The sequence below is a fragment of the Nymphalis io genome, chromosome 13 (genome assembly GCF_905147045.1).
Source record: "Nymphalis io chromosome 13, ilAglIoxx1.1, whole genome shotgun sequence".
NCBI lineage: Eukaryota > Metazoa > Arthropoda > Insecta > Lepidoptera > Nymphalidae > Nymphalis > Nymphalis io.
In genome coordinates this window covers 8,810,726-8,829,930 of record NC_065900.1, presented here as the reverse complement: position 1 = coordinate 8,829,930, position 19,205 = coordinate 8,810,726, and the positions used below count along the sequence as shown (strand labels likewise).

The 19,205-nt window shown below is 33.3% G+C and overlaps 1 protein-coding gene across 1 annotated transcript in view; it reads right to left on the bottom strand.

Annotated features, from left to right (window-relative positions):
- The window catches only part of LOC126772922 (homeotic protein ultrabithorax), a 121,089-nt gene that overhangs the window by 19,868 nt on the left and 82,016 nt on the right, over window positions 1-19,205 (bottom strand). Inside the window, exon 2 of the mRNA XM_050493523.1 lies at window positions 9,079-10,224. Within this exon, the coding sequence (XP_050349480.1) occupies window positions 9,923-10,224 (302 nt within the window). The 3' untranslated portion in view covers window positions 9,079-9,922. The remainder of the gene's footprint in view (window positions 1-9,078; window positions 10,225-19,205) is intronic.

Sequence of the window (19,205 nt, the reverse complement as noted above, 5' to 3'; positions counted from 1 at the left end):
AAAAAAAACAGTCTACTACATACTCATTACTAATTTCAAAACTATATTTAAGCAAGTTGAGTAAGGCTATTCTGTTGGAACAAACTCGAAACTCACCACAGAAAACGCTCGTGAAATGTCGGAAAGTGATATGCGACATTGACCAAAATAATCATAACATTTTAATAATACACGCATCATAATAGTATTTCACCATAATTCGTTTTTCAACATTCCAAGGGTGAATGATTTCTTACAGAATAGCACTGCAGGTCGAAGAAAATAATTTTATTGGAATGAAGCCTGTATAAATAGGTACTAGTAGGTACCTATCTACTAATTTTGTTTATTATGAAAATAAATAAGATTAAATTACTTACTCGTAAATACATATATAAACCTATTCCATATTAATAATAAAAAGATACTTTTGAAAACTTATCCCTATTAAATTAAGTTATAATTCATAAAGTTTACTTATAATAAATAAAAACAAAAACTTTTATAGTATTATAACATTAAATATTTTTGTATTTATATATAAGAGAAAGTAGTTAGCGTGCCATCACCGTAAACTAGTTAAACTGCACCTGTATTTTGTAGTATAAATTTAGCTGAATAACTTAAAACGTAATAATTTAGATCAGCCCGACTCAAGTCCGCACATCTGCGCGTCTTAATGACAGTCCGTCAAAGGCAGCTGAATGATGCCTGTCTCATTTATATTTATTAAAATAAACGATATAAATTAAAACCCATATATTAATAGATACATTGTTTTTATTATTATGTTTTTATTTCAACTGCATCGTTGGTTTACAGGATAGTTATGAGGCCGCAGATCCAGAGACCCTGAGTTCAAACTCCGGGTCGGGCCGTTAAAAATTGGGTTTACCTATCAAGAAATTATCAGTAGCAGCCTGGAATCTGGAATTTGGCAGTGTTTATACCCTTATGCCTCGAAAAACACTTTAAGCTGTTGTTCCTGTGCCTCTACTCGCTCTGGTGTTGAATCTTGGCAAAGGAATAGAGTTCATCTGTGTTTGCGCAAAGACCTGTGCCTTATAATATTTTCCGAGCATGGGTAGCGAAATTGTTAATAATGAAATTAAGTTTTCGTTTAATTAAATTACAAAAACAAATAATGTTAAGCTGTACACGAATTTTCTACCATTAGAACTGTGACCGATATAATATATCTATAACATTATTTCTGTCTTCTTTCATTTATTTAACACTTTCTTGAACGTAACAAAATTAAACATTAAAAAAATATAAAAGAGAACTACATATAATGCAACGGCAGTACATAAATATGGTTATAATTATATACTAGCTAATATATAAAGGTCAAGTAACTAAAGTAAAACTTTTTTTTTATAAAACAAAAATAATGCGTTTAATGAGATACAATACACGAAGTAGGTACAAGTACTTAATTGGTGTCTATGCGTAAATTAAGCCCATCGTAAAAAGATAATTTATGCTTAATTTATTATTTCATGTCTGCAATTAGCTTTAAATTGAATTCAACGCGAAAAAAAAACAACAAAACATTACCCAGTGGGTAGTTATATATGTACAAAAATACAGTATTCATAAATAAAACAAACTTATTCAAGCTAATTGAATAATACATCGTTTTTAGGGTTCAGTATAATAGCAAATGGTTGTTGAAAACTTATCAGTTCAGTCTCCTGTCTGTTTGTTACTTTCTCCGAAGTAATGATGAATGTAAATAGTTAAAATTTAATACAAAAACAATTTAGAGATATACTTACGGATGTAACCTACTTGGTTAAATCTGGGTAGAAATCACCAAATCATCACGTATTCTACCGCCAAACGGCATTAGTATTGTTGTGTTCCAGTCGGAAGGATTAGTGAGCCAGTGTAACTACAGGCACAAGGGATATAGCATATGGCTTCCAGGGTCGGTAGTGTAAGGTGTGGTCAATATATCTAACGGCGATAATATATATTTGCGGTAGTGATCACTTATCATCAGGTATCTGCCCGTCCACCTACTAATATTATTCAAAAAACCTACACAGTCCAACAAATTCTTGTTTTAGACTATTTTGTGGGAAATATTTATACATAGGTGTTTACCTAAGTATATTTTAATCGCATCATGTGACGTACATACAACATGAACGGACTGATAATTTTTAAATGTAAAGTTTACAAGAGATTAAAATCGACTCTTCCCTTATAAAACATATACCCATTGTTTACACATAGGTCAGCACACATACATTCGAAAAAAAATAATGAAATATACAATATTATTAATTTATTAATAGATTCCTCACCTTATTCCCAGTTTACAGGAAAATCTAAAGGAAAGTCCTAAGTAGATTCCCACGAGAATCGTAATAGTACGGAACCACCTCAACCCGAGTCAGACTCGCAATCGTATTTAATGGGTTTTTAAAATATCTATCTTAATAATGTTTTTTGTGTTACATTACAGTGGTCAGTATAATTTTAAAACACGTCACAGACATCCGACGCAGTAAATAATACAGTGATCGATTGATTAATGTATTGTGGTATAATACAATTTTTATATAATCAACAACTAAATTTTCACTTGTAGCACACATTACATGAAGGGTGAGTGAGCCAGTGAAATAGGCACAATAGACAATTATATCTTAGTTCTTAAGGTTGATGGCGCAATGGAAGAAATGATTAATATTTCTTACAGAGCCAATGTCTATGGACGATGGTGATCATTTACCATCAGGTAGCCTCTGCCTTTCTATATTAAGCCAAAAAAATAATTAAACAGTTGTATTTCCTACACCTACATTTACTACACTAATGTACCTTTCTGCACTATTTCATTGCGTGTTTAATGGTTAAAAAATTTGCATAAACATTGTCACGCCCACATTTCACGAAGACCGTTAAATCTATTAAGCTTTCAGATTTCATTGAAGTAAACAATGCTTCATATTATTTAATTAACGAAATGCTTAGTAACATTATACATTGTTTCATGTTCATTAAATTAAAAGCAAATAAACGTCAATGTAATATTCAAGGCTTTTACATAAATTAAACTATACTATTAAATGAATTTAATTCGATATTGGGACGACACTATTGGGATTGCAATCGTAAAAACGTAACGACACGTAATTTGTCACCCACAAACCACACCTCGAGTTTTACGACATTCGGTGTCATAAACCAATAAAATGAAAGTTGGAAGCGAACAAGCGATAGATAATGAACTTTTATTGGTCAGTTTTACCGCAGTCCCTCGACGACTGTCAGGACGAGTCATAAATGCTATGTACCTCCACGCAACCTAGTTATTATGCGGGCAAACATTTTGTTTCAAGCTTTATTGTGATTGGTAGTCACATGTACTAATCGGCATCATATTGATGTTTGTCCTAGTGCCTACAAGGATTAGACACATTTGAGTGTCGCAAATAAATAAAAAAGTATGTATACCTACTATAATAAAAGATTATTATTAATAAGTATAGCAAAATTTTCATGTAGTGAATTCCAAATCTGTACAATTTTCATTTGAATATTCGAAATATAATTAGTACCTACATAATGGTTCTAAAGATTAATAAGAATGTACTTGATGTGTTTTTATACTTTGTTATGTTATTCATTTTTAATTTTAGAACAGGATATTATCTTACTATAAAATATAGCTTAATTGCGAACCAAGTTAGCTATAATGTTTGGTGGAATAGGCTCAACCCTTCTTCATAAGAGGGCAGCAGAAGTTGCCAAAGAGTGGAGATCGTTATTGTTTACTTTTTATTTGAGCAAAGGCTTCATCTTATACAGACGGTAAATTATCTTATTCGCGAGGCAACCAAAACAATGCGCATCGCTGATAGATAAACAATCAAACAGTAATATTTAGTATTATTGTGATCCCGTTTGAAATGTGAATGAGCCAGTGTAACTAAAGGCACAAGAGAAATAATATCTTAGTTCCCAAGGTTGGTGGCACGCGCATTGTCACGATATCTTTCTTCATTTGTGAATATTTTAGCTGAAAAGGCTTTCCGGATTTGAAACCATGATTTTTATTAAGAAGTCTTCATTACTCACGAAATTTACGAAAATGTTATATATAGTAAAAGTATATTCGAAACTTTTATTTGTAAAAAGCTTCGTAACTCGTATGCATTAATTATTAAGATTTTTTTACCTGGAATTGAATTTGTCCTAAAATATAAATAAGATAAGCCTTAATAATGATATGCAGACTGTAAATAAATGGAGAAAGAGATTTATAACCTCTAAATCACATGTATCGTTGTGATGAGATAACTCTAAGACATCTTGTTTGAAACTAAATTATGGCGCTTGAAATTTCAACCAGATTTTAAATGGTGTTCTTATTTAACATTATGTATCTCTGGTCTTGAATGGAATATGGATGATCTTGTTTAGAACGTGCATGTTTGCAGTCATATATTTTTTATATTTAGTCATATATAGTAGACTATTTTTAACGTAACTTCGCCCGCGGTTTCGACAGCATGTTGCGGAGTTAGGTTAGGTTATAAAAAGTAGCCTATTTCATCAAAATCGGTTTAGTTGTTTAGCCGTGAAAACGTTAATATCTATTAAATATTTGCTACGAATTAGCAATGGCTGATTTAATTTCAAAAGTGATTCTTTTGATTATATTATTGAAAATTTACGATGACTTTCGTAGTAGGTACATATTTAGTTAAAGATTATACAAAAATCTTTTAAAACAGACAGTTCATACAGAAGTTTTCGTAACTTCATACTATTGACATAGTTATAAAAAAAAATAGAAGTTATGAACTATGCATCTCATCATAAGCAAGGTGATATAAAATTATATATATTTCTCGCTATGACTCAAGAAACTCTCTAAGGTTTCGTCTATATTTTAAGTCTGATATCAATAATGTTATCAAAGATGCTTCGATTCTTATTAACTGGTTTTAAATAGGTTAGAAGTTACGTGGGCGAAGTTGCGGGCGGACAGCTAGTATAATGAAAAGGCTCTTTAAATTATTATAACTGTTGAACACATATTTAAAATATTTGCTTCATGACAAATCTATTTATAAACAACAACGTTCGAATAACATAAACTATTCGTATTTTGCATACCTATAATGTTATTGGGAGGTTTATTTGAGGTTTTTTTTTCAAATACTTACGTTCTTATCTGATTATAAATTCATTTGACAATAAACTAAACATGAAATAAAAAATACAATATCTTATTTAATTAAATCGATATGTTATTATATAAACAAGAATGAAATAAATATTTGATTAGGAATCCAATATCAAGTCAAGTTGTAGCATGCTTTGCTAGTGAAAATTTAAATTTCGAATTGTAAAAAAATCGATTCTAAATCAATTCGAATTGACCACTATCTTCAACAAACAACAGTACCCTTTAACGTATCAGTGTGAAGTACAATGTCTGCAGTATGTAGCGTACTTATTGATTGCGGCAATTATACTAAAGGACTATTAAGTAGGCAGTTCGGTTAGATAGCGTTTGTTTATAGCCTCAAGTATGCGAAGCCTCATTGGCGCTAACAATTAATAGCTGTCATGGAAAACGATATTTCGTATCGGTTATTGCGTGATTTTGTAGGGGTTAACTCGATTACACTCCATGGAGCGGTTAAGCACTTTTGTTTTATGATCTGTGTTGATAGTGGAATAGGATATGTGCTTTATATATTATTTTATACCTATAAATATTTATTGGTTCAATATACAAAGTCACGTTTTTCTCTCATTCTATGTTGTGTCATAATATTTTTAAGTGGCCAGGGGATGGAATACGTGGATCATATTTGGGTTTATAATTAATCTCATAATCGAAATGCAGGAAAATATCGTGAAGAAACCTGAATATATGAGATGAAATTCTGGTATAAATATCTACTAAACCACAACGAAAGGTTGGAATAAGCTCCAAATGTCTCCTCAAGAGAAGAGCCCAACAGGACATTTATGGGATGTTAGTGTAAAAACAAACTCGTAAGTGGAGGTGATGGTTACGTAGGGGGATAGACTAGACCTCATGTAAATAGTATTGCGTATACCTACTCTACACATAAAACTAATTAGTATTCTCCATGTAATACTCATAGTTTAAGAAATTTTGACATTAACAAAAATAATAAATGAATTACTTCTCAAGCAAAACCTAAGTAAGTATAAACGTTCGATATAATCGAACTCGTCAAAGTTAATGGACGTTGAATTTAAAACGATTTAACGAGTTATCCCGTACAGTGAAAAGTGCAAAATTGCACAAGGCTCATACGGACAATTTTCCTTTAAGCATTATTCTATTACCTTAGAAGGTAGAATTGTGCTCGTGTACAGTTAATTAAATAAATCGTTATCGATTAAAGGCTTCAGATGCGGGTGAGTAACCTATGGGACATGTTAGTCGTGCGCGGGGCAGGCCGGGTGACGAGATAGTATCGACACGAGTGTACCGAACCCGTACTGCTTTATACGGCAAGGAGTTCCTGTATTGGACTTAGTAAATATGTGCTATGAGGAATGTATTCTTGCAGCTTCAGTAGTAGAGTAGATAAGTGTATACAATTATAATTAACAAAGTAATTGTCACATACGGAAATGTAACGTTGAGTGATTGAAAGGAATGCTGTCTTATAACTAATGATTTGAGAAGGATATATACCTTATTGAATACAATGTTGTAATATATTTAGCAAAAGTATTATATTCTACAACTCAGTATGATAAGTCAAAGCAGAAGAGATCTAATTAAGGTAATTATTAATTAAGGTAAGATAAATATATAATTTTTATTTATAGAACGTAGTGAAATTCCTTAACGTTCAGGTCGATCAACCTTACGAATATCTCGAATAATAAATAAGAGCTGAGAGTTGGCTCGCGTCGTGGTGACTTCACATAAGAAAGATCTCTCATCTTGCTCAGCTGCCGGGCCGGCCTTCGTGTACATAATGATATATGCAACATCGACGGGCGGTCGATGGGCAGACCCCCGCCCGCGCCGCACCATCGACAACACTCCTTTTATTTCCACCAAACAGGTCCACGGAAGCCTTATAAAATTGCGATATTTTAATAAGAAACTGCCGCTGCATATCAATTAATTTGCCAAATAAAAAAGCACCCAGGCCTGTACTGATTAATCAGTCATGCATTATTCAAGTTTTCGTCTAATTAACTCGAAAATCCTTCGATGCAACATTATAATGGTCGTAATTATATGAAAATTTTCATGGCCTTATATGCTGGACACAATTATCAACGCTCTCGAAACTTTATTTTCAATGCGTAACTACAGGTGTCTGAAACTGGTTGAAAGAACGCAATAAAAGCAATGTTTAATGGAACAGAACCGGTTTTATACTCTGGACCTAATCGATAAAAAAAAATGAAATGTGTCTATCGAGCGGAGTATATAAGATGATTATGTTAAGTTATGATCATAATTATTGCGAAAAAAGTAACCGATGGCTCTTCGAAGCTTAGAAAAAAAATAAGGGCGGCACATCGTTAAGGTATACAATCATCGTTGCGTCGCGACCTCAAATGGTCGAATTATCAAGGAATATATTGTGTTTTTGCTTTCGCATCTGTCTTTCCAGCGTTAATGTTTCGGTATGTTTTAATTAAGTGAGAAACATTGCACGGAACTAGTCATTATTCTTAATCGCTCATTGACTACCGAGCTCGTTAATGTTTTATTCAAGTAAAATACTGACATAATTAACATGGATGCCTTACTGAGAGTAACTATTATTTTTAGTGATTATTGTTATAAGAAATGAGCAAAAACTTTAAATATTTAAGCTAAAATCAAACAACAAAACAAGCTGGATCACAAAATTGAGCCGTTTAAAAATTCGCCTTACGCGATACGTCGCCATCACAACAACCAATAATTTTTCGTATCGAGCCAAATAATTATCTGTTATCGTTGAATTGATTTCAATCCGAGAACGAAAAGATGGCGGCCAAATACAGACGGCAAAAATATTGCACACCATGCATTTTTCACTTCTTGCACGCGTTAGCCTTATAAATTGCGTCAAAAAATATATCGTGAATTTTCGTTGAATAATTCATATCCGTTTATCATCAAATTTTATCTTTCAAATCTATGACTTAATTTTGAATATCGTACGTTTTATTGGAATACATATGTAGATATTTTCAATTATTCTTTGCAATGCGATTTGAAATTTTATATATTTTTTTAAATTCATACATAAGATATAGTCAATTTCAATGGATTCTCGTAGTAACGATGCCGTTGAGCATGCTTTTTTTCCTGTACAAGTTTCTATAAATGATTTTAATCCTATTTTAACACGTTAACACTTAGTTATGCTAAGTTATTCAGCATTTCTCAGCATCAATAACGAGACCAAATAAGTTGAAAGGTATTTTCAAGTTTTCTGTCAACAACTATACCTATTTCGAGCAAGACTTTAAGGATTCAGTTTTTAGACGCTTTGACTCTTTGGTTACCGTATTCGGCAAAAGAGATAATACTGTCTACAGCCAATTTAATTAGTAGACGTTCCCATCGACCATTTAAAGAGTAGAGGTGATAAAGTTATCATGTCAGTCAGTCATGCATACTTACGAAATAATAAAGCCTCTTTTAAAGCGTGCTGATTTTGATTCGTTTTCATTTTACACCTAATCGTTGTGCTGCATTTAAATTATTTAATAGAAAGGCGAAATGAATTAAAGATCCATATCTCGGGCACTTGCTTTATAACTCATATACAATTATTTGAACCTAAGCGATTATTAAGGACGCATACAGTATTCGTCAGAAAAATTTAAGTAATTGAGTTGCTGGAAAGGGTGAAGCACTGTTCAAGGTTCGATAGCAGAGACGGTCGGGAAAGATCAAAGGCGAATTCGAATCGACTTAGTAAATTAAAACATTGCAAAACAGCAATACCGTAGAAGTCTCGCATGAACGATTTCAAAAATGGCGTCGCGCATCGACTGGTGACGACGAGTCAGTTTTTCGCAACCGTCTCCACTCGATAAATAATGCAGCGGACTTTGACAAAAACTCACCTAGTCCTGTCCGGTGGCCGGCGGCGCCCGCTCCCCTCTGACTCGTCCCGCACTCGCCACGCATTCGTCCGCACTCCCTTGTAACTTTTTCTGCTCATTCCACGGCGCCGGCGCAATCGCGAACCGCTCACTTCCATTATCATCGTCATAACCCTAACTATTTACACGGCTAATCGCTAAAATAATACCTACTTATAATTATGGCAATTTGTTATACTTCATCGACTATTAAAACTGCAGGAACACGACCACGTTTACACTATACTTATGCGAGAGTATTGAAGGATTAGATGGCGCGGTTATTAGGTTTTATACGAGTCTGATGTGATATTGCAGATAGACGATTTAACTTATGACTGTTTACTTAGCGTTAAGGGTACGAGACCGGGTCTCTTTGGTAGGCATATCAAATTTGTACAATGTAACAAAGTTCATCGCCGACGCTGCCAAGTCAGGGCGCTACGGTAGCACATCATGAAAAACCAACTACAATAGACCTACACTATGTTACACGGAAGAGATTTCTAAAAATTGCACTGGTTTCCAAACGCGAACATTTAGCACGAAAGCGCGAATTAAAATATGTAAAATTCAATAAATCAACAAAAACAAAACCCGAAACACAAAATAATACGACCCGTTTCTATTCTAACATTAAACAGTTTATTGTTCCTTCGATATTAGAAAAACATGAGTCTAATTCAATATAATTAATTAAAAAAATAATCACAACAACCGAACAACACTTAAATAACGAAAATAATTACAAACAATTTACAAACACAAGCTAAAGACTGTCCGGCGGACTGCGATCGTATCACTGGTAGGTAGCGCGCGCGCAATTTTAGTGCTCGGGGTGTCCCTGCGCAGCCGCCGCGGCTGCTGCCGCCGCTGCTGCTGCTTTCTGCGCTTGCGCCTGTTTCTCTTGTTCGTTTAATTCTTTTATTGCTTGAATTTCCTTCTTTAATTTCATCCTTCGGTTTTGGAACCAAATTTTTATTTGTCGCTCCGTAAGACAGAGTGCATGGGCCATTTCGATGCGTCTCCTCCGCGTGAGGTAGTGATTCGTATGAAACTCTTTCTCTAACTCTAGCGTTTGATATCTAGTGTAAGTTTGTCTCCCTCGTCTTCTCAAACCATTCGCTCCTGGAACAAAAAAGATATAATTATTATAAGCTTTAAACATTGTAGTTCATTGGCCGTTTAGAGATATTGGTTATGTTTAAGTACCCACTTCAACTTAATAGAGAAAAAAGAAGTTTCAGTAACTCGCTTAGGGTTTGATCGTTGAATGGGAGTGGTTGTCTTACACGGCTTAGTTGAAATGGCGGTACAATTGCCTGTGACGACAGCTTCATTTCGTTCAACTGCCAATATTGATAAATGTAATGGCGTTCTACACCTTTCATTCGCCGAAGGGGATTAGTATCAGTTGCAAAGATAATTATAAAACAAATGGATAAAATGTATATAATTCACATATGCAAATTGATCGTTGTAAATTCTAAATTTCATATCAATAAAATACATCCTAAAATTAATAAATAAAAATACGCGCGATATCAAAAGTCACTCAAATTATATCGAGTCTGAAATTTTATATTACTGCTTTTATGTAAAAGGTCAAGAGATCTGGACATAATTAATGTACATCGAATCTCCTCCTTACTCGAAATCTTCGAATCGGTTACCAAGAAATCGATTCGCGAGACAGCCGAATACGAGGCCAATAGCCGCGAGTCGTGAAAATTCGATCACGTGCGTATAGGGTTGCCAATTATAAAAATAACTACCTTAAAACAGTAACATTTCAGTAAACGATAAGTACAGTAAAGTTACCTGTAATTTTTTTTTTTGGTTCATAATGTGGACAGCCCTGGCTAACCACATTATCTGTAGCGTTGGGTGAATTCGAGTATATGTATATGTATGTATATAAAAAGTCTTCATTGCATGTCGAACTCTTAATGTATAGGTTTGCACGCATGCTGAGCTCAATTTTATTCCTCTTCGAAAATACTTTGGAACTCGCGTAACTGGTTAAGAGCCAATAAGGAAGGCTTTTGTAAATAATGATTTATAATTACTTTTGACTTTAAAAGTATAAGAAAGTTTTATCTGGTTATTGTCGCATGTTCGATTAAATGTTGACTTATTAATTTATGAGCAAAATGTTACTGCCATATTAGTGAAAAATATATTTATTAGTAGTTGGTAATCGGAAAATACGATTCATTTTAGGAGTTAGGCATATTTGCATAGATCCTGAGACTTAATAATAAAAAGCGTCTAAACATCTAAAGTGACTCGAATAACATATTGCTTTTTAAATTGATACAAAAATAAAAGCATTTTGGAACGAACCCGCACAGCGCTTCTCACAGTGTAAAAGGGTTGCCAACCGATTTAATGGCTTAATTATCTCAAGTACTTCGATCGAGGCTGCTTTTAAAGCCACAGTGCATGTACGGCTTTATCTATACACTTTATTGAACAACAGCTCAAGTAGACTTGAAGTGTTTAGTTTATCAACTTCATCGAGATTTTGGCGTAAGCAATCAAACATAGATTTAAAAGCAGTTTTAATACTATATATATTATACTTAATTATGTACTGCACCGTATATATATACTAGATACTACATGTGTGGTCGAATTTTCTCATTTTTGGATGAAATCATATAGAATTTACAGTAAGTTTAATGGATTATTTAATAATAAAGACGATTCGAATATGATAAATACTAAATACAAGTGTAATAATTCAGAAGTTAACCATTACGCTACTTACAGAACATCTATTTCTTTATTCATTATTGAGAGTAAGTACTCTACACCTATTTAATAATTAAGAAAAATTCTCTACACGGGAGATGTGCTTAATTGAGTGACGCTAATTGACCAAGCCGTAGAAACTTGAGGGTGGAACGTAAATAGGGACCTTTTCTTTCTTTTATTATTCCAGTTGCTTAGTTCTTGATTCAACCAGTTTTGTAGCGACAAGTACATAGGTAGTTTTAACTAAAGTTTTATTCTTTATAATACACATTTGATTGTTACAAAATAATGATCGAACGAAACTTAAATATACCTACTTATAAATGTAAGTTGGCAATAATACGGAAATTGTTTCAAGTCTAACGAATAAGCCTTCACTTCCAACTGTGAGCAATTAAAAGTCTATCGCGTCGGATTAATTAGAGAAAACCAAGTATTTGCTCGCGGTCACGCTTAACGATATTGCTTACACAAAACGTAACCTGTTCATATATATGCGAAAACAAAAAATCTCATGATGCCATTAACGAAACTGAAAAATCCTTTTCACGCATGTGCGACTAATTAGCCCTCGTATAACTTCAGTGTCAATTTGCGCCTTATAAATTTTTCTCAAAATCCGGCGTATGCCACAACAGCAATAAAGTTGACAGAAATGACTTCATTAAGAGACGGGACTCGTGGCTAGCAAAAAAGATGCGTGAAAGACCTTAATAGGTATATAATGACGCTGAACATTTCCGTAAGCCGCAAATCTTTAACATCATCTGTGTATCGGTTTCCGGAGTCGAGTTGCTGGGGTACCGCCCTTCAAACCGATATCACATTACGTGTTAAAATGAAACATATATATACAATATTTGTGAAGAACATTTAAGTGGCGATAATATTATTATCATTTTAAAACATATGGCGCCATATTTCTAAAAATATTAAGTCGGCAATATGTTTGTATGTTATTAATCAACAAACCTAAGATGGACGACAATAATTCCACTTAAATCGACTAAAGTCGTCTCCAAGATACTCTCTGAACAAGTGTCAGGCCCAACCCGTTTTGCAACACGTGTCGCAAACAAAAGAAACTTGTCCAACTTCCCCACTCCTCTCCCCTTGCAGGGCGACAAAAGGATTGCGCAAGTTATATTAGTCGTAAAGAATTTTGGACTAAGATCTATAGCCTGTAAACCGCCCGTAATTCTCAATGTTCCCGCAATCGCTGGGGACATTCGCAACAACTGTTGTTTGCTTCAATGTTTTAATTGTTTCTAATTCGTAAAACTTTTCCATGTGATTTACGACTTTTGTATTACTAAATCGCCGTCTTTTGAATACTAGTGGAATTTTTTTTGTTGCGAGAAACATGTGGTTGGAGATGTGCGGGAAGTAGTTATTCACACTTGTAAGATCATTAGAGGTTTGGCGAAAACAAAAGCTGTTGATCTTGGCGCAACCACTGTTTGACATAGTTAGAAAAGCATTTATTTCGACAGAAGCGTGCCTCGATCGTACACGCATATCTTCTAGAATGGCCACATTAAATCTGATCAAATCGACAATATACCCACGCGCACAATTTTCTTTGATAAAATTATGTAAAGTAGATATTTGCCCGGCGAGTCTTAATGAGACGAATTAAGATAAAATAGTGCGTCCGATTGCGCTGAACATGCGCTTTCAGGTTATAAATGTAACCGGGCCTTGTATTCACTGGATCAGTTGCGGTAATCTGATTCATTTAATTTACCCAGCAAAGTAATTACGTTTGATTATTTCTTAACTATGGAACTATTCTCTTATCAATAGTTATAATAAAATATAGCGAAAAGACTGAATAATTAATGGTATAATTTTAAGGACGCATTTTAATACGTTTTATTTTCGTAAAAAATTGTGTTACTTATCACCATCATTACGAACTTCACGTGAAACGAATTTCAAGTCATCGACTGGCCGCTTACTTTCTTTACCGAATCTCTCTTATTATAAATACGAAGCGACCAGATTTCCTGACCAATAACGCAAATTGGTAGATTGAAACGAAAATTATTAAATTGTATGAAAATTTAAGGTTACGACGGGGCTTGGTGCAATCGAACTTATGTAACTATATAAAAGCTTACATATTAAGCTAAGCATGTGTATACGTGGTGCCGGAGCTACCTACCGCTTGGGTGGTCCGGAATCGACCTCAGCGATTACAAAGTATATAGCCGCCGCGCCTCTTTTGGAATCTACATGCGTTATACAGGTCGGACATGTTATTAGCCGGCTCTTAAGTCTTAATTTTGAATCAGACTGAATTTTGTCATTTAATAATTTGTGGACTTATTAAAGTCAATTGCTTTTTATTATTATTTTTTTTGAACAATCACTTTTAATTACCAAATACTTATTGTTATATACATTAAGCACGCACATATGTCTACAAAATAGTTTTCTTTATCAAAAACTTCATAATTATTGTACTGTAAAAGTCACATATTTAATGTCGTTAAATAACCTTTTAACGTACGGAATCAACCTGTATACAAAATGTAATTAATATTTAAATAAAACCTCACTTGAATTTACGGTACCGATACGCAGTGCAATTAAAGAACCATTTTAGTACAGCTAACAGAAAAAACACATTGTTTCATTTATAGAATAGTTTTTGAATCGAGTAAGGCATAACACATTCTTATAAGAAATTGTAGAAGAATTAAAATGGGATTCTTAAATTCCTTCACACTGTTTTTTGAAATCATTAATTTCTCATCACATACGAGACCATTCATAAAACAAAAAGTTGGTAAGTTACATAAGTATGCTACCGACGTGTCCACATTTTAATTGTAATAGATTTTCTGAAAGGACAGTAAAACATTACGCCTATCTACTTAGCGGAGTTCCAATCAGTCCACTAGATGTGTATCGACTTAAGAGGCTGCTTGTTATCTCAAAAACACAATATGAATAAAACATTAGTGCCCGATGCAGTATACTCGCGTACACTTAAATTGGCAAAGTATAATTGAATCAAGGGTTGAAAATGAAAGAACTTCTGTAATGAGGTATCGACTTTTTTTGTAATCTGTACATGGACCGTATAACGGAATCATTAAAATCGGTTGCAATGAACTGTACATTCAGAGTGAGTAAGAAGATATAACAATATCAAATTAAACAGAGATAATATTATATGTACGTAAATATCGACAATCCAACGTTAATTCAATAATATGTAAATGGTTGTGAACAAGCGTAAGACTAATTGAAAAAGTAATAATTTAACGTACCTAATTACTAATTCATTCAATGCTGTTGATAACGTCGCATTATGTATTTAAACATACAATAAAACTGATACCGATCAATTATTTATTTATAAGACATATCAAGATAGCGTTATTAATCAATATATCCTAAGTTTAAAACGAATGTTATGTTTCTACGTATAAGTTATGTTTATTTAGAGGCGAACATCTGTTTCACAAGTAAATGATAAAAACATTAAATAAAATGCAACAAACGAGTAAATTGTAACTTATAAATATATTTACGAAGCCGTTGGACGGTGACCCTGAAGGCATATAAGCGAAATGTTATTAAAATAATTACGATGGATGGATGACATGCCACAATATATTATAAGAGCATTTAACATTTTTGCACGCCGAAATAGCGGCTTCAACACGCCCTTTTTCTGGTTTTAATCAAGCTCCTAGACTATAAATGAAGCTGACATTCTAAATGAAAATTGCTCATTGGTGGTTAAGATAATCATTTTAATATTCGTTACGAAATTAAGATAAAAATATCATGGTCGTATAACTAAATTAAAATAATTACTGCCTTTTATGTTTTTACTCGAGAAATGCAAGTTTTTTTTTAATGTTCGGATTCAACATTAACTTTCATAAAATAATTCAGCGCATCAAACGTGCACCCCAAAACAATATGTAAACCCTTTTGACATCGTTTTTCAGTATATTGGTTCCGTATTAGGCTATATGTCGGGGTCGAATGCAATAAAAATTGAACGTCCCTCTGGGATTAAGCTAAACCTTGACGTATGTGGCACGGAAAAACCTTAGACTCTTTCTTTTGTGTAGGGAAAGTCATTTCGGGTAATTTAAAAATCAATTTCAAGGTGCATCGATGTTGTTAAGCGCGTTCAGCGGATAACATTTAAAGGACTTTCTATGTCAATAAATATGATGTATGTATTCGTTACTCAGAATGAATGACTCAATAAATCTATAATGCTTGCAGATATTTGATTTACGAGGTCGTGCAGCGTATAAATTGAATAACGCTCGAATAACAGAAACTGATATCTAAATTCATTTCAAAATTGCCGAGGGGGCGCAATGTTATTTCATTTGAAGTAATACACTTATATTCATCCACGCAAATAATTTTAACAAAAACCAAATATATGTACAACACTAACAAGATGCAGCTGTTACGATCTCTCAAACGGAGACCATTTTGAAAAACTCGTTACGGTTTTCGAAAATAGAATATAAAATGTGTCACTCCTTCCCTAATAAATCAGCCATGATTAACGTACGAAGCGCTCCGTGTGACGGCGCAGTACCTCATTGGGTGGCGTGGTCGCCATATTGCACTGAGCTTGTAGCTGTCAAATTTTGATATATGGCAACACGCTATTCTTCGTTCGGATTAGTGTTCGTCTTGTCTTAAGGTAAAGAATTAACGCGAATCATGATATCGTAACAGAATCACAATCCGAAGTAACAATACCAGTGGTAGGACCATTGTGTACAAAAAATATCAAGTGGTCGGTATTTATCGTAAAACATGTCTTGACTTCACAGCTTTTGATAAATTGATACTTTGTTCTGGAAGTGTAAAATTATAGCGCTACATCGAATGCGAAGAAACATTTTTTTGTATTTTATATTAGCTGCTAAAGTCAAAATATTATATCCTTTTATAATTTAAAATTTATAATAACAATAAAAACGCCACACTTGAACGATTGCATGATTTAGTGTTATTTTTATTTTTTACGATTTGTGCCTATTTTGTTTTCTATTATGATAGAATGTTTTGTATTTATAAAAATTAAATAAGAAATGGTTTTCAGATCAGCAGATTCCGAAAGAACTTCGTAAACAATATATCACAAATCGTGTAATTTCTTCGATTCCTAGATGAAAAACATTGTCTTTACGTAGTCCGCAAATCGCTAAACTTTATCGGTGCGGTAACAACTTTGATTGCAGACCGCAAAGTAGGCGGGCGACTCTGCCTACATCCACGTAACCATCGACGATACAAATCATAAAATGTCACGAGCCGCAATTTCACCCTTATGTTAAGACATTAAGGAACATTATTTTCCATAAACGGAACAGTACGTGAGACGTCCGTACTACTAAAGTGTCCGATTAACTGAACCAACAATTTGCGATTTAACCTATGTAGGTACATGAAAGGGAATCATAACATTCCGATAGTAATCTTACTTGATTTTATGTTATTACAGTAGTGGCAGCAAAATTTATCTTGCCTAGGTCATTTTTTAATGGATTCACCCTATTTTGAATTAATTATATCGGTTTAAGATAATCATTTTAATTATTTATTAATGAATGTATAATTACTTATAATTAATGTAATTATATACAACATGTTAAATTTATCTATGTCTTTTCACTGTATAACGTATACCTGGGTACTATGCAAAATCCATTTGTTAATGTAATTTTATCTGCTTGAAGAATGCAGATTATAAAGTTCTCAATGTGAACTTAGTGCATCGTGACTGTTCCTGCTAACCGTACTCGGTCGAATATAATAAAATATCAGTAGAAATAATACCGACTTGCAACTTGCTGTGCTCCGTGGCTCATTATATTGATAGCCTTTTATATGAAATTGCTGCAAAAAGATTGTTGACACAAGCCAATTATATTAGCACTGCGGTTTGCTTTTGAATACCATTTTCTTATTTATAAATGAATACGTGCGAAATATGTGCTATAAATTTCATATTCAGACTGTTTCGTAATATGATACTGGGATATCTTTCAGAGTTTAATGTATTATGTTTATTATTGATAGCGGAATGATATTCGAAAGTGATATAGATTGGTAGATAAATAGATAGAAAATATAAATGAATATAGCTTACCTAATAGATTTAACTGTAACCGATAGCTTGCATTTGGTATTCACAAACTTGGAATCTCGAAATCTCTTGAAAATTTTAAACTACGAGTCAGTTGGAAGGAAGGCGTATTTAGAGCTTCGGTAACGTCGTTTGAAGAAAGTTTTAAAGTTTCACAAAGAAACCGCGGCTTTGAGGGTGCTAACTTTAAACCTTTTTATTACGCTTTAGATACAATCAGTAAAAATAAATATAGTTATAATATAACAGTTATAAAAAAATATAATAATAATATTAGTTATAAAATTATAAACGAATTATACATGGCGAAGAACTAATTAGGTATATACTATGTAGCAAAATGATCCTATACCTAATTAGTTTTATGAAAACAATTACTTAATGAAATGTATTATACTTATAATATGTACGAAGAAGGTAGCGTAAGAAAGCATATTAACGATATTATATACGATATAGTACGTCTCAGTAAGTACAGAAGATAAATTCGCTTAAGTACCTACTATGTGCATAATGCCTAAATGCAAGTTTCGCTGAAACAGGGATTTCGCGGAGATTTTGTCTGCATTCGAAATAAATATTCTAGATTTGCAGTCTGAATACTACGTTAAGACATCACAGTTTCATTCGAGATTTATTTCAGTCATATACAAAAGGGTTCGTTTCAAGTATTTAATTTTAAGATTTGTACGGGCTTTATAAAATATATATCACATATACCTCACGATAACAAAATGCTATCGAAATAATACCTAATCAATTTAATCATACTAACAACCAATGAATAAAACTATAGAAATCTGATTGAATGATCTTCGGAACAAAAAGAAAAGCAAATATGATTCTTTATGATATAGCAATTGTCCGCAATCGGCAGTCACGCTAAAACAACCAATAAAACGTTCCCTCAGAAACCTGTGTCAATAAAGATAAAGGAAAACTAATACAAACAGGAATAGATACGTGATAAGAAAACATTTATTCTCTATGTTTAATGCATGATTTGTCATAATTTTCCAGCCTCCCTTCGCTGTCCGTTGTTTTGTAGCGAGGAAATGGGCGCTTATGATTTATTGCTTATCTTATTTATCTCGGAAAAGAAAAATTGTAAGGGGGAAACATTGGAAGTTTTCCCAGGTTTATTAACAAATATGCTGCCGTGGTTGTGGCGGAGTTATTGCGATTTATCATGACGTTCTTCTCG